This window comes from Capsicum annuum, chromosome 1, assembly GCF_002878395.1.
Source record: "Capsicum annuum cultivar UCD-10X-F1 chromosome 1, UCD10Xv1.1, whole genome shotgun sequence".
Lineage (NCBI taxonomy): Eukaryota > Viridiplantae > Streptophyta > Magnoliopsida > Solanales > Solanaceae > Capsicum > Capsicum annuum.
Genome location: NC_061111.1, coordinates 154,107,155 through 154,128,833, shown reverse-complemented (window position 1 = coordinate 154,128,833; position 21,679 = coordinate 154,107,155). Strand labels below are relative to the sequence as shown.

General features: G+C 32.6%; 1 protein-coding gene across 1 annotated transcript; it reads right to left on the bottom strand.

Moving 5' to 3' along the window:
• Positions 1-20,177: 20,177 nt before the first annotated feature.
• LOC124898193 (uncharacterized mitochondrial protein AtMg00820-like) lies at positions 20,178-21,275 on the bottom strand. The gene is made up of 3 exons (XM_047412011.1): positions 21,069-21,275; positions 20,958-21,019; positions 20,178-20,262 (listed from the first exon to the last, which is right to left on the bottom strand). Exons 1-3 carry the CDS (start codon positions 21,273-21,275, stop codon positions 20,178-20,180), a joined length of 354 nt encoding a protein of 117 aa, XP_047267967.1.
• Positions 21,276-21,679: the final 404 nt, after the last annotated feature.

Below are 21,679 nucleotides of genomic sequence, written 5' to 3'. Positions count from 1 at the left end.
TTTTCTGTTATATGTTAAGGTTAATTGTGTATGTTCTATATTATATGGTTTCACTTGTTCTAGCCATTTTATTCCTAATATTATATCTGCTTTTTGCATTTCTTCCTTTACTTCGAATTCTATTTTTATTTTTCTAATTCCTATTATTATTTCTTTTTCTGCTATATTTTTACTATTTATTAAACTTCTTGGTAGATCTGGGCATATATCATTATCAGTTTTTATTTCTTCATTTTTTACTAGATATTTTGCTATATAATTTTTTTCTTGTCCTGTATTTAAGAGTATTAAATATTCTTTTTCATTTACCTTTCCTGTTATGTAATATTGGTTTAAATTATTTGTTGAATTTATTTCATAACTTGTTCTTTTTGATGAGCTTGATGATTCTGTTTTTTCATCAGCTATTCTTTTCGTTGTACTTATTCTATCATTTATTATTTCTAAATTTTCTTCTATATCTATGTCTCTATAGCTATAATCATTATAATCTATTGTTTTTACAATTTGTTCGAATGGACTTTCTATTCGTATTTTGTTAATTTCCTGTTATTTTATGTTTTGTTGTTAATACATATAAATTTTTGCATCTTGCTGTAAATATTTTACTTCCTGTGGTTAATTCTATTCCTGATATCTTCTAATATAATACAAATGATTTATCTATATTTTTATCTGTTACTGCTACTGAAAAATTTATACTTATTATAAATTTAAATTTTTGGTATATTTAATTTCCTTTTATGACAGTTATTATGTTTTTTTCTATAAGTTTTATAATTCTATCATCTGCTAAATATAATTTTATTGGTGTATCTATTCCTTCTCTAAAACATGCTTTTATTAATATCTCTGTACCTCCAAGGTGTACATATTTTATTGGGTCTCTACTTTTTATATCATTTATCTCTTTATTAATTATTTCTTTTGTTACTAGTGGTATACTAGCTTTACCTTTTGCATATCTACAGTCTATTACATGTTCCTTTTGGCTTACTACATAATATTCTTCTTTTTTCTTAGTAAATAGATTTCTGATTGTTGGTATTTTAAATATTTTTTCTACACTTAAGTCTAATTCTTTTCCTTTTGTTTCATCAAATATGTTACTGTCAAATATTATTTTTTGGTATGTTCCTTCATCATTTAAATATTCTTCCTTTGTTATTATTTTTATATCTTCTTCAGTTATTTGATTCATCTATTTCACTATCTATTTTATTATCTGTTTCATTTTCTGAAATTTCATATATACTATCCTCACTTTCTAATTCATAATCTATATAATCTATCTGCATATATTCTGTATTTTCTATTTTTATTTCTGATATTTGTTTATTTTTTGGATTTTTAGGTAATTTACAATCTCTAGCTAAATGTCCTAATTTTCCACAATTATAACAAGTACATTCTTTTATAGATTTCTTTTTTCTATATGGTCTTTTGTATTTATAATTTTTTTACATAATATCTTTTTCTCGGTTTCTTTTATTTATATTTTGATTTTTTATATTTCTTATATTTCTTATGTTTTTTTCTTTTCTTATAATATCTTTCTTCACATCCGAATTGGGGTGCTATTTTATCTTTGCAACATGCTAAATTTCTTATTAATGTTTTTTCCATTTTTAATTCTTCTCCATATTTTTTACATAAGTTTCTATACCATTGTTGTAAAAATTTTATTCTTGCTCCTAACGTATCTACTATTTTTGCTTCTTCCCAACTCTTTATTATCTTTGAACTAAATGGTTCGGGTAATTTATTAAAATATAATTTTCTTATTTCTTTACTTTCTTCTATATTGTATGCTTCTTTATAATAATATTCTTTAAATGCGCAAGTATATTCATCTATATAACACATATTACATATTGTTAATTTTAACATTAAATTCCTATTTGTATCTTTTTCTTCATTTTGTTCTTCTTCTATTGTTGTCATACTACCAAATTCATCTTTTATAGCTGTTTCATATTTTTTTAATAATTCTATAGGTGTTAGTTTAGTTGTTGTTGATGATGTTCCTTCCGTAGGTTTGTTAGTTCTTAATACCTTCTTGCTATTTTCAGTTAAATTTGAAAACCATAATTTCACTGTTCCTATTAGTGTTCTTTCTATATATTCTGGTGCATCTGTTATGTTTATATTATTATCTAATAATTTTTTTGTCATATATCCTATCCATAATTGTATTATTTTTTCTGTATCTATTACACAATCTAAGTCTAAAAAGTTATAATTTTTATTAACTATTTGTTTTGGTGTCCATTTGTCATATTCGTTCTTTAGATTATATCTTTTAAACTTATTCTTATAATATGTAGGTTTTCTTATTTCTGATGTTCTAGGTATTATATTTTCATCTTCTTTTTTATCAAGAGTATTTATTTCTGTGTTAATATTTTCTAAGTTTTCTTCATTATTTACTTCTTGTTTTTCATTAATTTCTAAATTTTTTGTATTTGTTAATGTTTCTGTATATGTTTCACTATCTTCTGAATCATAATTATCTGTCTCTTCAACATCTATATTATTTATTTCTAATTCCTTGTTTTTTATTTCCTTATTGTTTATTTCTAATTTTTCTTTAAATTGATTTATCTCGTTTAGTAATTTTTGTTCTTTATCTTTTTCTTCCTTTTCTTTTTGTCTTTCTTCATACAAATCTTTTAACATTTGTAGTTCTTTTTCTAATTCAGCAATCCTACTATTTTTAGTTTCTTCTATTTTTCGTATTTCTTCAGTAGTTTGTTGTTTTATTTTTTCTATTTCTTTTTTCCTATCTATTTCTTCATTTTCTCTTTCTATTCTTACCATAGCTGTCAATTTATCTTCTAATTTTAATTCTTCTTTTTCTAACATTAGATATAAATGTTCACCTATTTTCTTATATCTTCTTCCTAGATTAGAAAATACTATTTTTATTTTTAATCCTTCGTGATTTTCATATATTTTTTCATCTATTATAAATTCTTCTTTGTTCATTTTATTGTAAATAGTTCATGTTGATATATATATATATTTAAACTATCTATTTGTGATTCTAATTTTGATATTTCATCTTTTTGTGTATTTATTGAGTTTTCACTAACTCCGGAAAATATATTATAATGTAGTCTTTCTATTCTTATTTTTAATTCTTTATGTTTTTCAGAAATAATTTGTTTTAGTTCTTTGTATTTTTATACTTTATTCATTTAAACCATATTTATAATATTTTGGTGGATATCTAAATCTAATTTTATCATAATTAGGTGGTATGTGTCTCATTCTTCTAGATTTTAAATGGATTATTAATTTTGCTTCAATACTAGATATTAAGGTAATTATATAGGCTAATCTTTGTAGGTTTTCTTTTGTTTTATTTAGAGTTATATATTCTGAATAATTACTAATTAAAGATTCTTTAATTTTTCTAAAAGCTTCTCTGTTTTTAAATGGTCTTCTCATAATTAATTCAGTCCAACTAAATGATTGTCTGCTTTGTACATGATTTGTTAATTTCACTTTTTTTGTTAGGGGTTTTGCCCAGATTTTCTAACTATATTTAAGTTTTATTTTTTCTTAGAAGGAAAATAAAAGTTATCATAATTACTTTTACTTTTCCTGAAAGAAAAAACTATAATTCTTTTTCATATTTGGCTAACCTCTTTCTTGGAGGAAAGGTTTTGGACATGTATAAATAGAAGACTCTCCTTTTCATACCATAACATAATAACATCCATAATGTAGTCTTTAAAGAGTCTTTGTTTAGGGAGAGATTTCTCCCAATAAGTTTTAGGGTTTTCAATTTTATTTTTAATATATAGGCCGTTTGGCCAAACCATATCCAATAATATATTTTTAGTTTAATTTTTCATGTGTCGTCTGATTTAACGTCTTATGGTTTGCAAACTAAAAGCTTTTGCATGACGCCCTCTCGATTTCGAACCCAACAAGTGGTATCAGAGCTTACGGTTCAATGGTCCAATGGTGTGGTGAGACGATATTAAACAGGTTCAAAGCGGTTTCAAAATCAAGCTGCAACAATTTAGATGATAATGAAGATTTTTGTCGAGCTACATATGAAGAACAAGTTTCAAGAATATTTTCAACACGCCTACTGCTGCATCTTTAAAAATAAAAATAAAATGTTACTTTTAAATCAATTTTTAACCATGTTATTTTAAACCTTATTTTTAACCGTAACAAGCAGTAGTTATGAAGCTTATATTAAGAACGAAGTTCATGCATGTGATATGAAGAGAAGACGGATCAAGTGAAAAAAATCAAGCCGAAAAGGGGAGATTTGTTAGGATTTTGCCTTGATTTTCTTACTATATTTAAGTTTTATTTTTTCTTAGAAGGAAAATAAAAGTTACCATAATTACTTTTACTTTTCGTGAAAGAAAAAAATATAATTCTTTTCCATATTTGGCTAACCTCTTTCTTGGAGGAAAGTTTTTAGACATTTATAAATAGAAGACCCCTTCTCATACCGTAACATAATAGCATCTACAATGTAGTCTTTAAAAAAGTCTTTGTTTAGGGGGAGATTTCTCCCAATAAGATTTAGGATTTTCAATTTTATTTTTGATATGTAGGCCGTTTGGCCAAACCATATCCAATAATATAGTTTTAGTTTAATTTTTTATGTGTCGTCTGATTTATCGTCTTATGATTTGCAAACTAAAAGCTTCCGTATGATGCCCTCTCGATTTCGAACCCAACATTTTTTCTTCAATTATCATACCAAAAAATATTTTTTAAAACTAAATGATTGTCCGTTTTGTACATGAATTTTTAAGTTTATGGGAAACAATTAACTTTTCTTTTATTAGGTTTAGGATTCTTTGTGTTTTTCTTTGTTTAGGATTTTTCCTTCCACGGCTTCCTCTTGACTTGATATTTAATTTGGCTAAGAGCTTCATTCGATCGATTATTCTTTGCTGCACTGATTCTTCTTCTTGGTATTTTCTTTTATGCAGACCCCACATACAGTATTACTAAAAAATGGGAGGAGCATGGAGAATGAAGATTTGCTATAGTTTCTTCATATCTTCTTCCTCCCATTCTGTATTAATGTTATATACACATTGATTAACTATGACATTATCTTGTCAATCTTCTCAAGACTATTTTGCATATGTGGGATCATAATTTTATATATTTCATATTTGCAAAATTTATAATATTTGCCTTTGGTGTTGTTCAAGAGCTCTTTCTTTCTACTTGCATTATTATTATGTTAATCTACTTTTTGTACTAGAAACTGACTTTGTTTACTCAATTATTTGTAGTTCCATCTTTTTTGAAATGGGTATATAATACCAAAGTTATTGCTGTAGTTTATGGTCCTAGGGAGGTAATTCCACATCTCAATCGATCTGTCGATTGGGCTCTTTTTAGATTATGAATCAATTTTTTGGTTATTTTTTGGCATTAAGGTCGGGTGAAGTGATGGTTTTGAACTGAAAAATAAAATAGGGAAGTTGATCATGCAGCAGTTTGTGTGACATTGTCTTCCACGGTGAAGAGAGAGTGGCATCATAATTCAAAATATACGAACTCTTCTATCAGTCGTGCCATGTGAAATTGCCTTCCTAAATAATTCATCACATAATTTTATTGTTCTTATCTATTGAAATTTTCCTTTGATGCAGTAAAGTAATAATTGATCAGTAACTGATGCCTAACAGAACAAAAGTGAAAATTTTGATTGGCTTAGTGCATTTTATTGAAAAGTTATATAGTTTGATTAATAATAGGAACATCTCTGGTATACAAGCAGTATACTAAAAATTAGAAATTACCTCCTTCACTACCTAGCATCACCGATTGCAATTCAAACCATCTTAAAAACTCACATTATAAGAGAGTTTCCACTAGACAATGTACATCTTCACGTGCATGCATGCAAATGACGCGTCAACCGCCATATGTTATATTGAGATAGATGTAAAGAGACCATAAGGAAGCTCAGGCATGGTGTAAACGAATTTACTAACGAGATCATATTGATTGCGAAGCTTCAGCCCAGAAAGTTTGTGAAACTACTGAGATATTACTATGCAGGAATGGAAAAGATACCTGTGCTCGCCAAAAGTCTTGGCTATTTCTTATTTAGTTGGTTTCAATCTTCTATAATTATTTCATTGCTACAATTTATCGATATGGAAATGACCTACCGCTTGTAAAAATGTGAGTGGTAAGGCTGCATAATATAGACTCAATATGCTTTGCTCCAGTGGTGGAGCCATCTTATGCGAATGGATATCAAATGAGATTAGTGGTGGACCACTTCATACGAAGGAATGTCTCTAGAAAATTACACCGTTTAGCTAGGTAAAGTTTTAGTTTTATGTATTTAGTTATATGTTGACTCCCTTTATTTTTTGTATAGCTTTTTACTTTTTCATGTTTTGACATCCATTAGTATGAGTATAGTGTGAGCTTTGTACACCGGGTTGCTTTTTTTTTTTTCCTATCACAGAGATATATTTTCTTAATCTATTGACAATCTAGCTTCTGCAGTTTACATTCTGCATTTTACATGAAGTAATTTTTAAAGAAAATTAAGAGTTGTTGTTTCCTATTGTCTTGATCGTTATTTTGTACTGTTGGATTTTACATCCATTTTACGTAAATAAAACTTTGTTGTTGGTAAGCGTTTGAATCCAGAAATGTAGCAGTTACTGTACTGGTCGAGACGTTACAAGGTTATAGTTTATAGGCAGGATTGCACCTGGAGTACTTTACCTTCACGAGGATTATCATCTAATAATTATACACCGTGACCACAAAGCAAGTAATATTTTGTTAAATGCAGAAAAGAACCCAAAAATATCAGATTTTGGAATAGCAATAATATTTGGTGAACAAACTGCAGAAATTATGAGCAGAATTATTATTGGGACATAGTAAGTATTGAATCTGTATATGTTGAATTGTTTATATATCCTTGTTTCTTGTCTTAGTTGGCTTCAGTTAGATAGACCGTGGTAAGGTTTGTTTCCCTTTTTTTCTCTTTCCTATTCCACATTGCCACTTTTACACGTTTGATGTTCTAATTGTGTACCAGCCTATGGACCATGGAGGTTGACTTGAAAGAGGGTTCATTGTAAAGCTAGCCTTAAGTAAATGTTACACCAGAATGGAAAGAGAAAGCCATGGGCTATAAAAGAGCGAGATCAAAATTCAATATTGAGGCACCTTTTTGGGTTAACACCCTGTTGGAATCCCACATCGGTGGGTTAAAGGGTCCTTGGTCTCCTTATATGGTCTTATGCAATCCTCCCCTCATGAGCTAGCTTTTGAAGTTGAGTTGGGTCCAAGGTCCATTTCTTTACCACAGTATTAGAGCCAGGCCCACCCAGTTCATTATTTTCGATGTTGGGCCCCCCGTTTTATATTATCCGCACTCTAGATGTCTAGCCCTGGGCATGTGAGGGGGTTTTATAATCCCACATCGATGGGTTAAAGGGTCCTTGGCCTCCTTATATGATCTTGGGCAATCCTCCTCTCATGAGCTAGATTTTGAAGTTGAGTTAGGCCCAAGGTCCATTCTTTACCATGGTATCAAAGACAGGCCCACCTAGTTCATTGTTTTCAGTGTTGGGCCCCCTGTCTTATGTTGTCCACACTCCAGATGTTCATCCCTGGGCGTACGAGGGTATTGGAATCCCACATCGGTGGGTTAAAGGGTCCTTGGTATCTGTTATGGCCTTGGGCAATCATTCCCTCATGAGCTAGCTTTTGAAGTTGAGTTAGGCCTAAGATTTATTTCTTTACCACAGATCTTGAGATTGAGTTAGATCCAAGGTCCATTTATTTATCATGGTGTCAGAGCCAGGCCCACCCAATTTATTATTTTCTATATTGGACCCCTCGTCTTATATTGTCCACGCTCCAGATGTCCAGCCCTGGGCGTGCGAGGGGAGAAGGTGTTGGAGTCCTACATCGGTGAGTTAAAGGTTCCTTGGTCTTCTTATATGGTCTTGGGCAATCCTCCCCTCATGAGCTAGCTTTTGAGGTTGAGTTAGGCCCAAGGTCTATAAGGAGACCAAGGACCCTTTAACCTATCGATGTGGGACTCCATTGTGGTCCTTGTCTCCTTATATGATCTTGGGCAATCCTTCCCTCATGAGCTAGCTTTTGAGGTTGAGTTAGGCCCAAGGTCCATTTCTTTATCATGGTATTAGAGCCAGACCCACCCAATTCATTGTTTCCGATGTTGGGCTCCCCGTCTTATATTATCCATGCTCCAGTTGTCCAGTCCTGGGCGTACGGGGGGAGGGGGTGGTGTTGGAGTCCCACATCGGTGGGTTAAAGGGTCCTTGGTCTCCTTATATGGTCTTGGGAAATCCTCCCCTCATGAGCTATCTTTTGAGGTTGAGTTAGGACCAAGGTCCATTTCTTTATCACACCCAACGAGACAAAATCATCAAACTTGAAGGTTGGCCAGGTCGAAGACTTTTGTAATTGGATCTAGACTGTTACAAATGATAGCAAAGCAATATATTGTATTTACCCTAATATAATTCTAGGATAAGGCTTAGTAGAATACCGAGTCCCTAAGGGATGAAGAGGGATGAAGGGAGAGTACGATGACTCACACACCACTAGCTTATTAGGAGCAATAAAAGTTAAATTCAACATCAACTTTTACATAGTTTTTCTAAGTAAAAGTTCAAAGAAACAAAATATGAGACTTTAAACATATACATAAGATGAAAGGACTCTATACCTTTTCAATTGAGCTTCAATCATTACAACTTGTCCACTGAATCACTCAATATACTCACACTTGCGACTTAGCTATGTAAGTTTTACATTCATAACCATTAACTTTTTTTTTTCTTACCTTAGTCCATTTGTAAATGAAATTGATGCTAGTTAATTTTGAAAAATTTATGCATAAATCTTGTAGGTTTGGAAGATTTGGAGAGTCGGAACACCACCGAGCATAATGGATCCAACTTTGGGAGAACTCATGTTACGAGTTAACTTAACATGATAGTATAAAAAGTCTATATTTGTGATTGAATATATGTAATATAAAAGTGATTGAATGAGGTGTAGTTCTCTATTTTATGGACTTCTTTTTTAAACGCAAAACTCAGTGCAACGCAAGTATCCTATACTAATTTCTAAAATATGGGTGCACCATTAAAAGAAAGAAGAAAAAAATGTATTTAGTGAGAATTGATCATTAGTCCTCAAGATAGATAAATTAACCTTTAATCAAGTGCATCGTTTAGTCTTCTTATAGCGTGGGTGTCAACACGTAATATTACACTAATATTTTAAAACTATATACATAAAATACCTAAATTTTATAAAGAGATCACGGATTCCTGTGCCCCTTTTAAGTGTAAATTCGTCCAAGATAAATGGAGTTTCAGTAAGTACTTTCACATATATAATGTATCAATTTGAGTTTTGTCTCATTGTTATTATAAGTAATTTGTGGACCATCAATTGTTTCAGAAATGTTTTTCAACATCAAATTGCAAAAATGTCGTGTAGGTAGTCACTTTACCCAAAAAAAGTTGTCCCATGCATGATAGTGAATGCTATATACTATATGTTTTATTAAATTGGACTATAGGAGGAATATATGCCTATATGGGGATGGGTATATTAAGAAAGGAAATGAGAAGTTTTTTTGGGGAGGCGGGGGGTTACTAATTTGGATAGCGCATTATAGGATCCATTCTAGGGTGACGCTCCCAAAAAAAATTTCTTTATATTCAGGGCTCGAATACGAGACCTCTGGTTAGGGATGAAGTAGCTCCACCACTGCACCACAAGGTAAGGAAATCAAAAGTTATGAGAGCAGTTAAGACATAAGTTCTTGAAAGGCAGCAACTTCTTTACGTTTTAAAGCAAATATGATTTGCACGATCTAGAGAATCTTAGTATTTGCAAATTGCCTCACTTGTAGTATTCAAATATTAGTTGTTTTGTTTTCAAAAAATTTGGTGGTGCACGGTTATGTTGGAAAAAATACTACAATATTGATATTTGATAGGAATTAGTAATAGTAAGAGAATAGTCACAAATACTGTGTCGTGGCAAGCCACTGCCTTAAAAGCAATTTTGGCCCGACTCCAGCGTAAATCCTTCTAGCCGGTCGCTCTCCAATGTTCCACAACTACTTTCAAACACGTGCACTCGTAGCTGGAAGTTTGGAGGTTTCCTAAACCAATTGCCCCAAAGTTGTCAAAGAATAGAAAACCAAGATTAAGGTAGAGAATTGATGAAGGGGAGAGAGTATATTGTTTTCTATGTTTTCTTGCCTCTTATTTCTCAAATGATACTCCTTAAATAGGTATATCATTTACGTTTCATCCATCAAAATAGTGAGATAAGACACATAGAGTTAATGTACGTAATGTAACATTACTCTTAAATTAATGACAAGTCATAAAGGGTAGTAACTTTCAAGACTTATGAATGTCTCTTCATTCACATAGTTACATTTAATCGTCATTTGAATGAATGTACATTTATGAAGTGATAACTCTCACATCCTACAAACTTTTATGCCTTACGGATGTGCACACAAATTTATTACGGAGAGTTACGAGAGTTTTTTAATCTTTGCATTAATTAAGAAGGAATTATTCTTCAATTCCCCACTAATGCAAAGATAAATAATGAAATAATTTTGGGCAAAAGAAAGGAACATGTACTTAAGTGTCAATATCTTTTGATTTAAATTGACACATAGTGATGTGAGGCAATAACAAATGTCCAAAAAGTGAAGTACTCTTGAACTAGATGGACATAAGTTGAGACCCCCACAACACATACCAAATTTTTCATTTTAAGCAACATCCGTGATACTACAAAGTGCTTTTATGGTCATGCACACAAACCTTGGGTCTCATGAGGGCTCTAGAAAGACGATCCAAGTCTTTCATAAAAAGGTGACCAACCTTTTACACTCACATAGGTGATCCATCAAGTCTATCTCATAGATCACCTTAAAGCTATGTATCATTAAAATAAAAAATAAGCTCATCCTTATTATACACTACCTCACGCTATAGGGATAGGATATGTAGTGTTTATTGAAGGCCTATATGGCTTTGTTTGACCGCAAATGGGTATTCACCATATTACCTCAATCCATAGGCTTTAGCCCCATCTCCCTCGACGATTCAAGGACTATCTTACTCGTCAAACCTTGGTCATAGGATCCGCCAAATTTCTTTCAGACCTTACATATTCCAAGAAAATAATACCATGTTTCAACAATTATTTAACTCACCATGTCTTATGCGAATACATCTCTTTTTTTTATTGTATACACTAATTTTACCAATCTCAATTGTCTCCTGTGAGTCACAATGTAAAGAGACCGGTGACACTTGTCTTCCCCATAAAGGCATATCTATCAAAAGGTTTCTCAGCCACTCAACTTATTTTTTATATCAACTCGGGAGTAATGAATTCATATTCCATGGTAGAACGTGCTATACAAGTCTGCTTTGAAGACTACCATGAAATAACACCTATACCCAAAGTAAAAATATAGTCACTAGTGGAGCTAACTTCATCATTGTCAGTTACCTAATTTGTATCACAAAAACCTTCTAAAATAGTAGGAAATTGTAATGCCCCGAGTCTGTACCCCGGATGCCACATGATGCTTACAACCCCAAAGGACCACAAGCTAACTCATGACTGGTACCTGCTGTGAACACTGAATAATAATACTGTAATAATGCGGAACATAGGCTGAAATGCCATAAGGTTCATTATCTGAATACTGATAATAATAACATCTGACGATAATATCTAAAAACTGAATGCTGTCTAAACTAGTCTAGTCTGAAAAACCTCTAAATGAACTATCTGAATGTGGAGTTGATGGTACAAGCCTCCAACTAACTCCGACTACTAAAATACTGAAGCTACTGAGAATGCTAAAATAAAAGTATATCCTCGATAGATGAGGACTCACTACTGAATCTACTGCTGCTATTTGGATCTATCTAAGCACAATGGGGAACCTGAGTGTCCGAACCTATGATATGAGACATCATAGCATAAAGAGAAAGTATGCATCAGTACGTGGAATATACTGGTATGCTAAATGAGGTAAGACTGAATGCAAAGGTTCATATGCATGAACAATAACTGACTGAATAATATGTAGAAACTGAATGAGAGTACATGAATAACTGAACCTGTTGTAAATACTGAGTGTGCAATACTGAGCATACACATGTGTACTGTATCTGAGCTTTTACTGAAGCTGAGTACTGATTTCTAATAACTGAGTAACTGATATATGAGAATTACTAATAACTAAGTTTCTAATACTGATTGACTGTATTTGATAGTCCTAATTCTGTAGAACTAAACTGAGTTCTATACTGAGACTGAAACTAAAACTATGGGAGGTAATCATTTAACCGACATACCCCTTTTCTGAATTGATTTGGGGTCCAACCTGTAACTCTAGCTGGAAAGGTATTGGTATCATGCCACGGGTAAAGACAAGCTGAATAGTCACCCTCATCTGGAAATTGTCCTGAATGAGAATGATGGTACTCTCAACTGGCAGGTAAAACACCTTATTAACCCTCAACTGGCAAGTTGATGTCTCAACCTACGTTGGCTACGTAGTTCTGGAATAAAAAGACTGCTACTAAAGGTCACACCCTCTACTGGCAGGTGATTCCCATCCTTGGGTTCACTCGGTGTTGAATCCTACTCCCATCTGAAGGACATTGAGTCTTATACTAGACTTAACTGGACTGATATTGAGTTTTACTGAGTTCTGTAACTGACTGAGTACTACTGATCATGACATTACTGAGACTATTCTGTAACTACTGTAGCTCTAGGAAAACAGCTAGATTTTTTGGGTATTGGATACCCCCAGGACTCGATATCATTAAAAGTAAGGCATAGCATGATCATAAAAGCACAACAATGCACTCATTTAGACATTTTCTCAAACACTTGGTATACATAACTTGTACATGAATGGGACCACATAACAACATGTCATAAATTCACTATCCAATGCACTTGAGCATTTTATCAAACACTTGAGGAGCATGCTTACTTCATATAATACTAAACATATAATAATATCATGACTACTACATTCAACTTTTAATTCAAGAGTTCAACATGAAGATCACATAATTCAACCCACAAACTATCTATTTTTCATGAGACTTGTAATTAATCATGAAATTAAATCTCAAATAATATCATGAACATGAATTCAATCTAATTCAATCATGGAAATCATAAATCTGAGATCTTGTATGTTTAAAAGGGGTTCTTGAATTTCATGGGTGAAAGGAGCCCATGAATAAACACCTAACATACCTGAGAAGATTAATTCTTGAAGGTTCTTGCTGAAATTCTTGAGATCGCTCTTGATTCTTGAAGCTAGGGTTTTGTTTATTTGAGAGAGAATAACTTAATCTTGAGAGAAAGTGAGTGAATGATGAAATAATTAGCAATTAGTGCTCTTTGGGGGCTTAATTTTGTATTTAGGACTGATTAGGATCGTGAAAAAATATCAATTTACCCCTAAAAAATTATTAAAATTGGCCACTGAGAAACCCGATTTTGGGCTTCACTGCGATGTAGTGGCATCGCGGTGAGCCACTGAAATTCGTTTGGAAACTATGTAAAAAGAACTAGCATAAAATTGACCTTTGGCACAATGCGGCACTATCGCGGAGTCTCACTGAATTTTGACAATTGAAAAAATGGCCCTTCGCGCGACACGGTGGGATCACGGCTCCTCACTGGAAAATGACCATTGTGAACTGGAACATTGGTGCGACGCACCATTATTGTGGAGCTTTACTGGAAATTGATGAATGCCATTTGAACTGGCTCCGTGACGAGGTGCTGCACTAGGTGGCACACTATTTTAAAAAAATTGCTCTAACTCTTTGTCCGGGTATCGAATTTGGGAGAATTTTATATCGTTGAAAAGCTGACTGAATTTCCTACATAATGGTAAGCTCTAAATTAAAAAATTCTAAGTATTTTGAAAATTTTATATAGAAATACTCATATACTGAGAGTTAAACTGAGCTAGGAAAATACAGGGTATTACAATATCTCCCCCTTAGGAACATTCGCCCTTGAATGAAACTGATTAAACTAAGGACTGCTGATAGACCGAGTTTATATATATAATGAACATGTATATCTGATGCATGAGTGCATGACTTAACTGATTTATGAATGCATGACTGTTATGAAGATGGGATGCACTGTAACTGCCCTTATTCAGTTACAGTGCACTTTAACTGAAACTACATCTAAACAATCAAATTTTTTCAACATCTTTTCAATATAATAAGACTGACACAAAGAGAAACCATTAATAGTTCTTTTGATTTTAATCCCTAAAATCACATCAGCTTCTCCAAGGTCTTTCCTTTAAAATTTAGAAAATAAAAATTTCATAATCTCATTTACAACATTCACATTAGGGAAAAAGATTAGCATGTCATTCATATATAAACATATAATCACACAATCCGATCCTATCAATTTAGAATAAACACAGGTATCAGATGAATTAACAACAAAACCATTATCCATTAATGTGAAATTAATTTTTTCATACCACTGATTAGGTGCCTGCTTAAGTCCATATAAGGACTTTCTCAATTTGCATACTTTATCCTCTTGTCCTAGGACCACAAAACCCTCAGGTTGAGTCATATAGATTTCTTCCTCTAACTCACTATTTAAAAATACAGTTTTGACATTCATTTGGTGTACCACTAAACTATGAATAAAAGCTAGAGCAATAAAAGTCCTAATGGTCACTATTTTAGGCACAAGAGAATAAGTATCAAAATAATCAACACCTTTCTTTTGGTTAAAACCCCTAATCACAAATCTAGCCTTATATTTATCAATTGTACCATCAGACCTCAATTTCTTCTTAAATATCCACTTGCTACTTATGGGTTTACAACCTTTAGGCAAATCATACAAGTTTCATGTGTGATTAGAGACTATAGAGTCTAATTCACTTTTAATAGTCTCTTTCCAAAATATCACATCTATTAAACTCATTACTTCATCATATGTCTTAGGATCATCTTCTATTAAGTAGATAGACATTAATTCATCATTTAAAGTATCGATATTAAAATCCTCAGTTAAGAAAGTGGTGATAAAATCAGGACCAAAATTAGTCTCAAATCTACGTTTTTTACTCCTTCAAAGTTTATTTTCATGCTTATTAGCAATAACATCCAATGCAGGCATTACTTGAGAGTTAATAGACATAAATATAGAAGTATTATTTTACACATCAACAGACACATCATTTTTCAAAGGAAAAACAAGCTAAAAAAGTTCCGCAACTCTAGATTCACAAATAAAATAATCATTTAATGACATAAATCTATATGCAACACTATTTTGAGCATAACTAATAAAGACAGTGTCAAAGGTCTTAGAACCTACATTTACCCGTTTAAAATCAGGTAGACCAACCTTAGCCAAACACCTTCACACTTTTAAAAATTTCAAGTTAGGAGCAAATCCTTTCTACGGTTCATATGAGTCCTGTCTAACTTTTTATGAGGGACTCTATTAAGAATATAACATGCAGATAAGACAGCTTCCCCCCACATATAGTCATGTAGCAAGCTTAAAAGCATAGAATTCATCATTTCCTTAAGTGTTCTATTCTTTCGTTCGGTTACACCATTTCGTTGAGGATTATAGGGAGCACTAAACTCATGGATAATATCATTTTTCTCCCAAAAATCTTCTAGAGTTTTAGTACTATATTCACCGCCCCTATTAGATCTAAATCTCTTGATTTTCCTGTCTAATTGATTTTCTACTTCTGTTTTGAATTTTAAAAACATGCTTTCAGCCTCATCTTTAGACTTAAGGAGGTATACCTTAGTGTACCTAAAAAAATCATCAACAAAAGTAATGTAATAATTCTTTCCATTTTTTCTACTAGTATTCTTAAAATCTGCTAAGTCTGAAAGTACTAGTTCAAGAAATTCGGTTTTTATACTAGTAACATATTTAAAAGGTTTCTTGGCATGCTTTGCTTCTACACACAGAACATTTAGAAATGTCGTCAAAATTTACTACAGGAATTAAATTCATTTATCTAAGTCTTTTAATAGAAACAATATTAACATGACCTAATCTACCATGCCACAAATTAATAGACTGAGTAATATAAGCAGAATTAAAAATACTTGCATTATTGGCGGTCTCTTGAACAGTGTTCACTATATATAAACTATCACTAAGGTATTCTTTTCCAACAAAGTCTCTTCCATGAAAAATAATTATTTTATCAGCTTGAAAAATAAGTTTAAGACCTACTTTATTTAGAAGTTCTTTAGAAATTAAGTTTCTACGGAAGGAGAAAACATATAGAACATTGTTCAAGACTAATGTTTTATCAGAAGTTAATTTAAGAGAAAATTTTCCCTTACCCATAACTCAAGCAGTAGTGGTGTTACTCATGTTGACGCACTCTTCATCAATGGACTCGACAAAGTCATGGAACAATTTTTTATTGGCGCAAAAACGCTTTGAAACCCCTGTGTCCAACACTCAATCAATCTTATTAGCTACCAGGTTCGTCTCGATGACTACTGCAACAATCACTTTATCAACAAATCACTTAGCAAAATGAACTTGGACATCATTTTGTCTTCCCTGTTTTGAGTTTTGTAAATTATCCCACATTTCTTTAGTAGATTTGTAAGTAACAAATAAATCAAATAAAGTATTAGATATATGACTCAATACATGTCATATAGCATTTTTGCTATCCTTTTTAAACTTCTTTTTAGTAGATTCATCAACAACCATAATAGTATTAGAACCAGTAGTAATGTTAGAAAAATTAATAAATAAAACATTATCAACTTCTTATTGTTCGAAGAAAATCAGAAGTTTTTGTGACTGACGTCTAAAATTATTTTTGTCCAATGACTCAAGTTTTGACAAATCATAATAATTTTTGTTCAAAAAAATTATCATTTATCAATATTGTATATAAGGAAATCGCTTTTAAATTGTTGGAGAATATACTACAATATTGATATTTGATAGGAATTAGTAATAGTAAGAGAATAGTCACAAATACTGTGTCGTGGCAAACCACTATCTTGAAAGCGATTTCAGCCCGACTCCGGTGCAAATTCTTCTAGCCTGTTTCTCCCCAAGGTTCCACAATTACTTCCAAACACGTGCACTCGTGGCTGGAAGTTTGGAGGTTGCCCAAATCAATTGGCCAAAAGTTGTCAAAGAATAGGAAGCCAAGATTAAGGCAGAGAATTGATGAAGGGGAGAAAGTATATTATTTTCTATGTTTTCTTACCTCTTATTTCTCAAGTGATACTCCTTAAATAGGTATATCATTTACGTTTCATCCATCAAAAGAGTGAGAGAAGACACACAGAGCTAATGTACGTAATGTAACATTACTCTTGAATTAATGACAAGTCATAAAGGGTGGTAACTTTCAAGACTTCTGAATGTCTCTTCATTCACAAAGTTACATTTAATCGTCATTTGAATGAATGTACATTTATGAAGTAATAACTCTCATATCCTACAAACTTTTATGACTTACGAATATTCATACAAATTTATTAAAGAGAGTTACCCAAATTTTTTAATCTTTGCATTAATTAAGAAAAAATTATCCTTCAGGTTAAAACTGAAATCCAGGTGAAATGAGATAATAAAATATTTGTTTATAAGGTGTTGTTTGAAGGAATTTGAGTGTACCTCAATTATTTTATCAAGCACATCCTCTAACCAATATAAACATCAAATAACTTTGTCTATTAATACTTAGGCGTATGGGGTTGGGGGTAGGGGTTGGGGTTGGGGGTGAATCCTCTAATAATTTACTCCATTAGTTTAAAAAAGAATGATCTACTTTCTTTTTTAGTCCATTTAAAAATGAATGACCATTTTTTTTTTTTGGCAATACTTTAATTTCAACTTTCCACATGATATATTTAGGACCACAAAATTAAAGGACATTTTGGTACATTTGACACAACTTTAATTTAAGGCTATAAAATTTAAAAGTCTTATTTATTTTTTTAAATTTTATGCCAAGTCATAGTAGGTCATTCTTTTTTAAACGAAGGGAGTACTAATTTTGCCTCTGGTGGAAGGATTCAAATGTTGTTCTCCAAGGCTCCTTAAAATATTTTCCACCTTTATACATGTAGGAATTTACACACGAGGTGAATATCTTGACAATTTATAGTTAATAATTAAGAAGCACACGTAATGTAGTTCTATCAGAAAGACTTGCCGTCGCCAAAGGCGTATCTAAAATTTTAAGATTATTGGTGCACTATTATAAAAAATTAAATTTAGGATTTTATATTTGATGAGTTCAACCTCTAGGTTCTTAGATTGAATTCATCAAATATTTGAAACTATATATTCAAAAGTATCTTTTTGCAATTTTAGTAATTTTCACAAATATATCTATTCTGTATCGAGAATATGTGATCAGATGAACCCATTGACTATGTATTATATCCGCCAGACATTCGATTTGATTATACAAAATGTGACGATGATATCCATTAAGTCTATGAATTTCAATGTGCAAACTTTGAGAATGTTAAAACAATAAAAACCAAAGAAAGAAATAAAGACCAAAGCATAGTTGAAATGCATGAAGAAGGGGACACAAGACATGCTCATTTCCCGTGAACGTCCTAAATCTGTAAACAAAAAAAAAAGGAAGGTTAAAATATTAAGACATACATGAAATTTGAACATCAATGTCAATCCCAAAAAAGAAAAAATAGTCGTGACACAGAAACCCCGATTTCATTTGTATAGATACACTTAATAAATATTACATGATAGGACTCTTTGAATTTGAACGTATGCTAATTAAGAACTTGATATACAATATATACACTTAATATATACTATTCATGTTCTTTCTGTGTCTCTTTTGAAACTTAACTCAAATTTGCTTAAATTTACTCCAAACACTTCAAACTTAAAATCGTATTCTCAAGTTCTATTCGGAGCAAACCAAATGATCCTCTCTGTGGTTCCAAATCAATTCCTTCTCACCAGCCATTGATAGAGGGGGGAGAGGAGACGGGGTGTGCAGGAGAAAGAAGAGAGAGATTATGTAATTAACTGCATTTGTTTGAAATGGAAACTTTAACTCATTTGATCATGAAATTTTCTTTACTTTATTTGAAGTTTAGTATTTTGGCCATGAAAATTTCAAATACAATTCGAAATTGTTTTGAAAAATAGTCAAAACCCTATTTTCACTTTTTAGTTTTTTTTTTCAAACAAATCTCTATTTTTTATTTCATATAGACTCGTTTAAATTTTATTATATATATATATTTAAAACCTCTTTCACTGAGAACTAATTGAATGTCTTTACGCAGGTGAGTAGTCCTATATTATGCTAGGAAAGTTTAGATTCAAGCTCAACTCATGAAAAAGCCTTTGCTATGAGTTTGACATTTCCTCGTTCAATCTCATATCAGTCAGTCGTCTTATTGACATTCGGAATGAATTCTTTCCCAAAAAAAACTCATTTTTTTTTCAGTAAAATAACATTGATCGCACACTTTCCATCTTACCTTGAAAAGATTTTCACTCAATTATATTCAGAGAGGGATTTTGCCTCAATATATAAAAGATGATATACATGGTATAGTTGAACACAAACTCTCTAAGAGATAAACTATGCAATTCTAATCCAATATAAATATATAATATGTGACTATTATGGAGTCCTAACATGCCCCGCAAGCTGAGCAGTGGCTGGGCAACTGCAAGCTTGAAATGCAGGAGATGAAACCGATGGGAAGGAAGGCTCTTGGTGAAGATGTCTGCTAACTGATCCAAGAAACTGATGTAGTGAACGTTCAAGTCCTTTGAGGCCACTTTCTCTCGAACAAAATGAAAATCTAACTCAATATGTTTGGTTCGCGCATGAAAAATAGGATTGGCAGTGAGGTAGGTAGCGGATAGATTATCACACCATAATATGGGTGCTTGGGGAAGAGAGACACGCAACTCTTGAAGAAGATGTTGCAGCCAGGTAACTTCGGTAGTAGCCGCAACTAAGGCCCTATATTCAGCTTAGGTTCTAGATCATGCAACCACTCGCTGCTTCTTTGAGCTTAGTGACACTAAATTGGATCCAAGAAATAGACAATAACCATTGGTAGACCGCCGATCATCTGGGCAACCAGCTCAGTCCGCATCTGTGAAGGCCTGAAATGGTAAGGAGCTAGCGGAACGCAAATGCAAGACAAGGTTTATAGTTGCCTTTAAATAGCGCAACAAACGTTTCATAGCAGTAAAATGAGACTCCATAGGATTATGCATGAGTTGACATAATTTGTTGACAGTGAATGATACACCTGGATGCGTGATAGTTATATATTGAAGAGCTCCTATCAAGTTGTAATACAATGATGGATCCGAAAATGGTGAACTCCCATGTTGAGACAGTTGAAGTCCTGTGGCCATAGGTGTACCAATTGGCTTTGGACCATCCATATTGGCACGATCAAGGAGTTCTCGTATGTATTTTGATTGAGTAAGGGTCAATCTAGTGGGCTAATAATGGACCTCAACACCAAGAAAGTAGTGTAGCTTACCAAGATCTTTTACAGTAAAGGCATTAGCCAATTGAAAAACAAGGTTTCCAATGAACTCATTAGAGCTTCTCGTAATAATAAGATCATCCACATACACCAATATAATAGTAATATGGCCGTCAAAATTGCGTATAAATAGAGACATATCAGATTTGGAAGGTATAAAATTGAGTTCAAGCAATTTTGAGCTAAGCTTCTCAAACCATGCCCGAGGTGCTTGTTAAGGCCATAAAGGGCTTTGTGAAGCTTGCACACATGGTTGGGATATCTTGGATTAGTAAATCCAGGGGGTTGAGACATGTATACCTCTTCATGTAATTTCCCATGAAGAAATGCATTTTTGACGTCGAGCTGCCGTAAAGACCACCCTATGGACAGAGCTAAAGACAAAACCACTCAGATCATTGTAGGCTTTACCACGAGACTAAATGTTTCATGATAGTCCACTACAGCCACTTGCCTAAATCCCTTTGCCATTAAACGAGCCTTGTAACGCTCAATGGAGCCACTAGGATTGAGTTTTAACTTAAAAATCCATTTGCATCCCACAATATTCTTTGCTGTGAAGGATGGAACAAGGGACCAAATACCATTTTGCAAGAGGACGTTGTACTCTTTTTGCATAGCCTTTCACCATTTTGGATCCTTTTTGGCTTAGGTAAAACCAGTAGGTTCAGGTAAAAGGGTTGATGGAGGCAAAGGATATTTTGTGGCAATATGAGCTTAGGGAAGTTATGATTTGTTTTTACTCCTAGTGACCATAGGATGAGGTACAAAGGATGTAGTCCGAGTAGCCGGTGGTTAAGAATTAGGAGCAACGGTAGGTGTATCAATAGGTACTGGAAGATCAACAGTAAGGTTAATAGCAGGGATGGAAGACAGAGACAAATCGGATAGGACTAAAAAACACACCGGCGAGCTTGATGATAGACTTGGTGAAGAAGGATTTGATGAGTTTAACGATAGAATTGGCGAGACAATATCTGCTACAGAACTATTATTGGCAGAAGTGATAGGCGAAGTGGAAT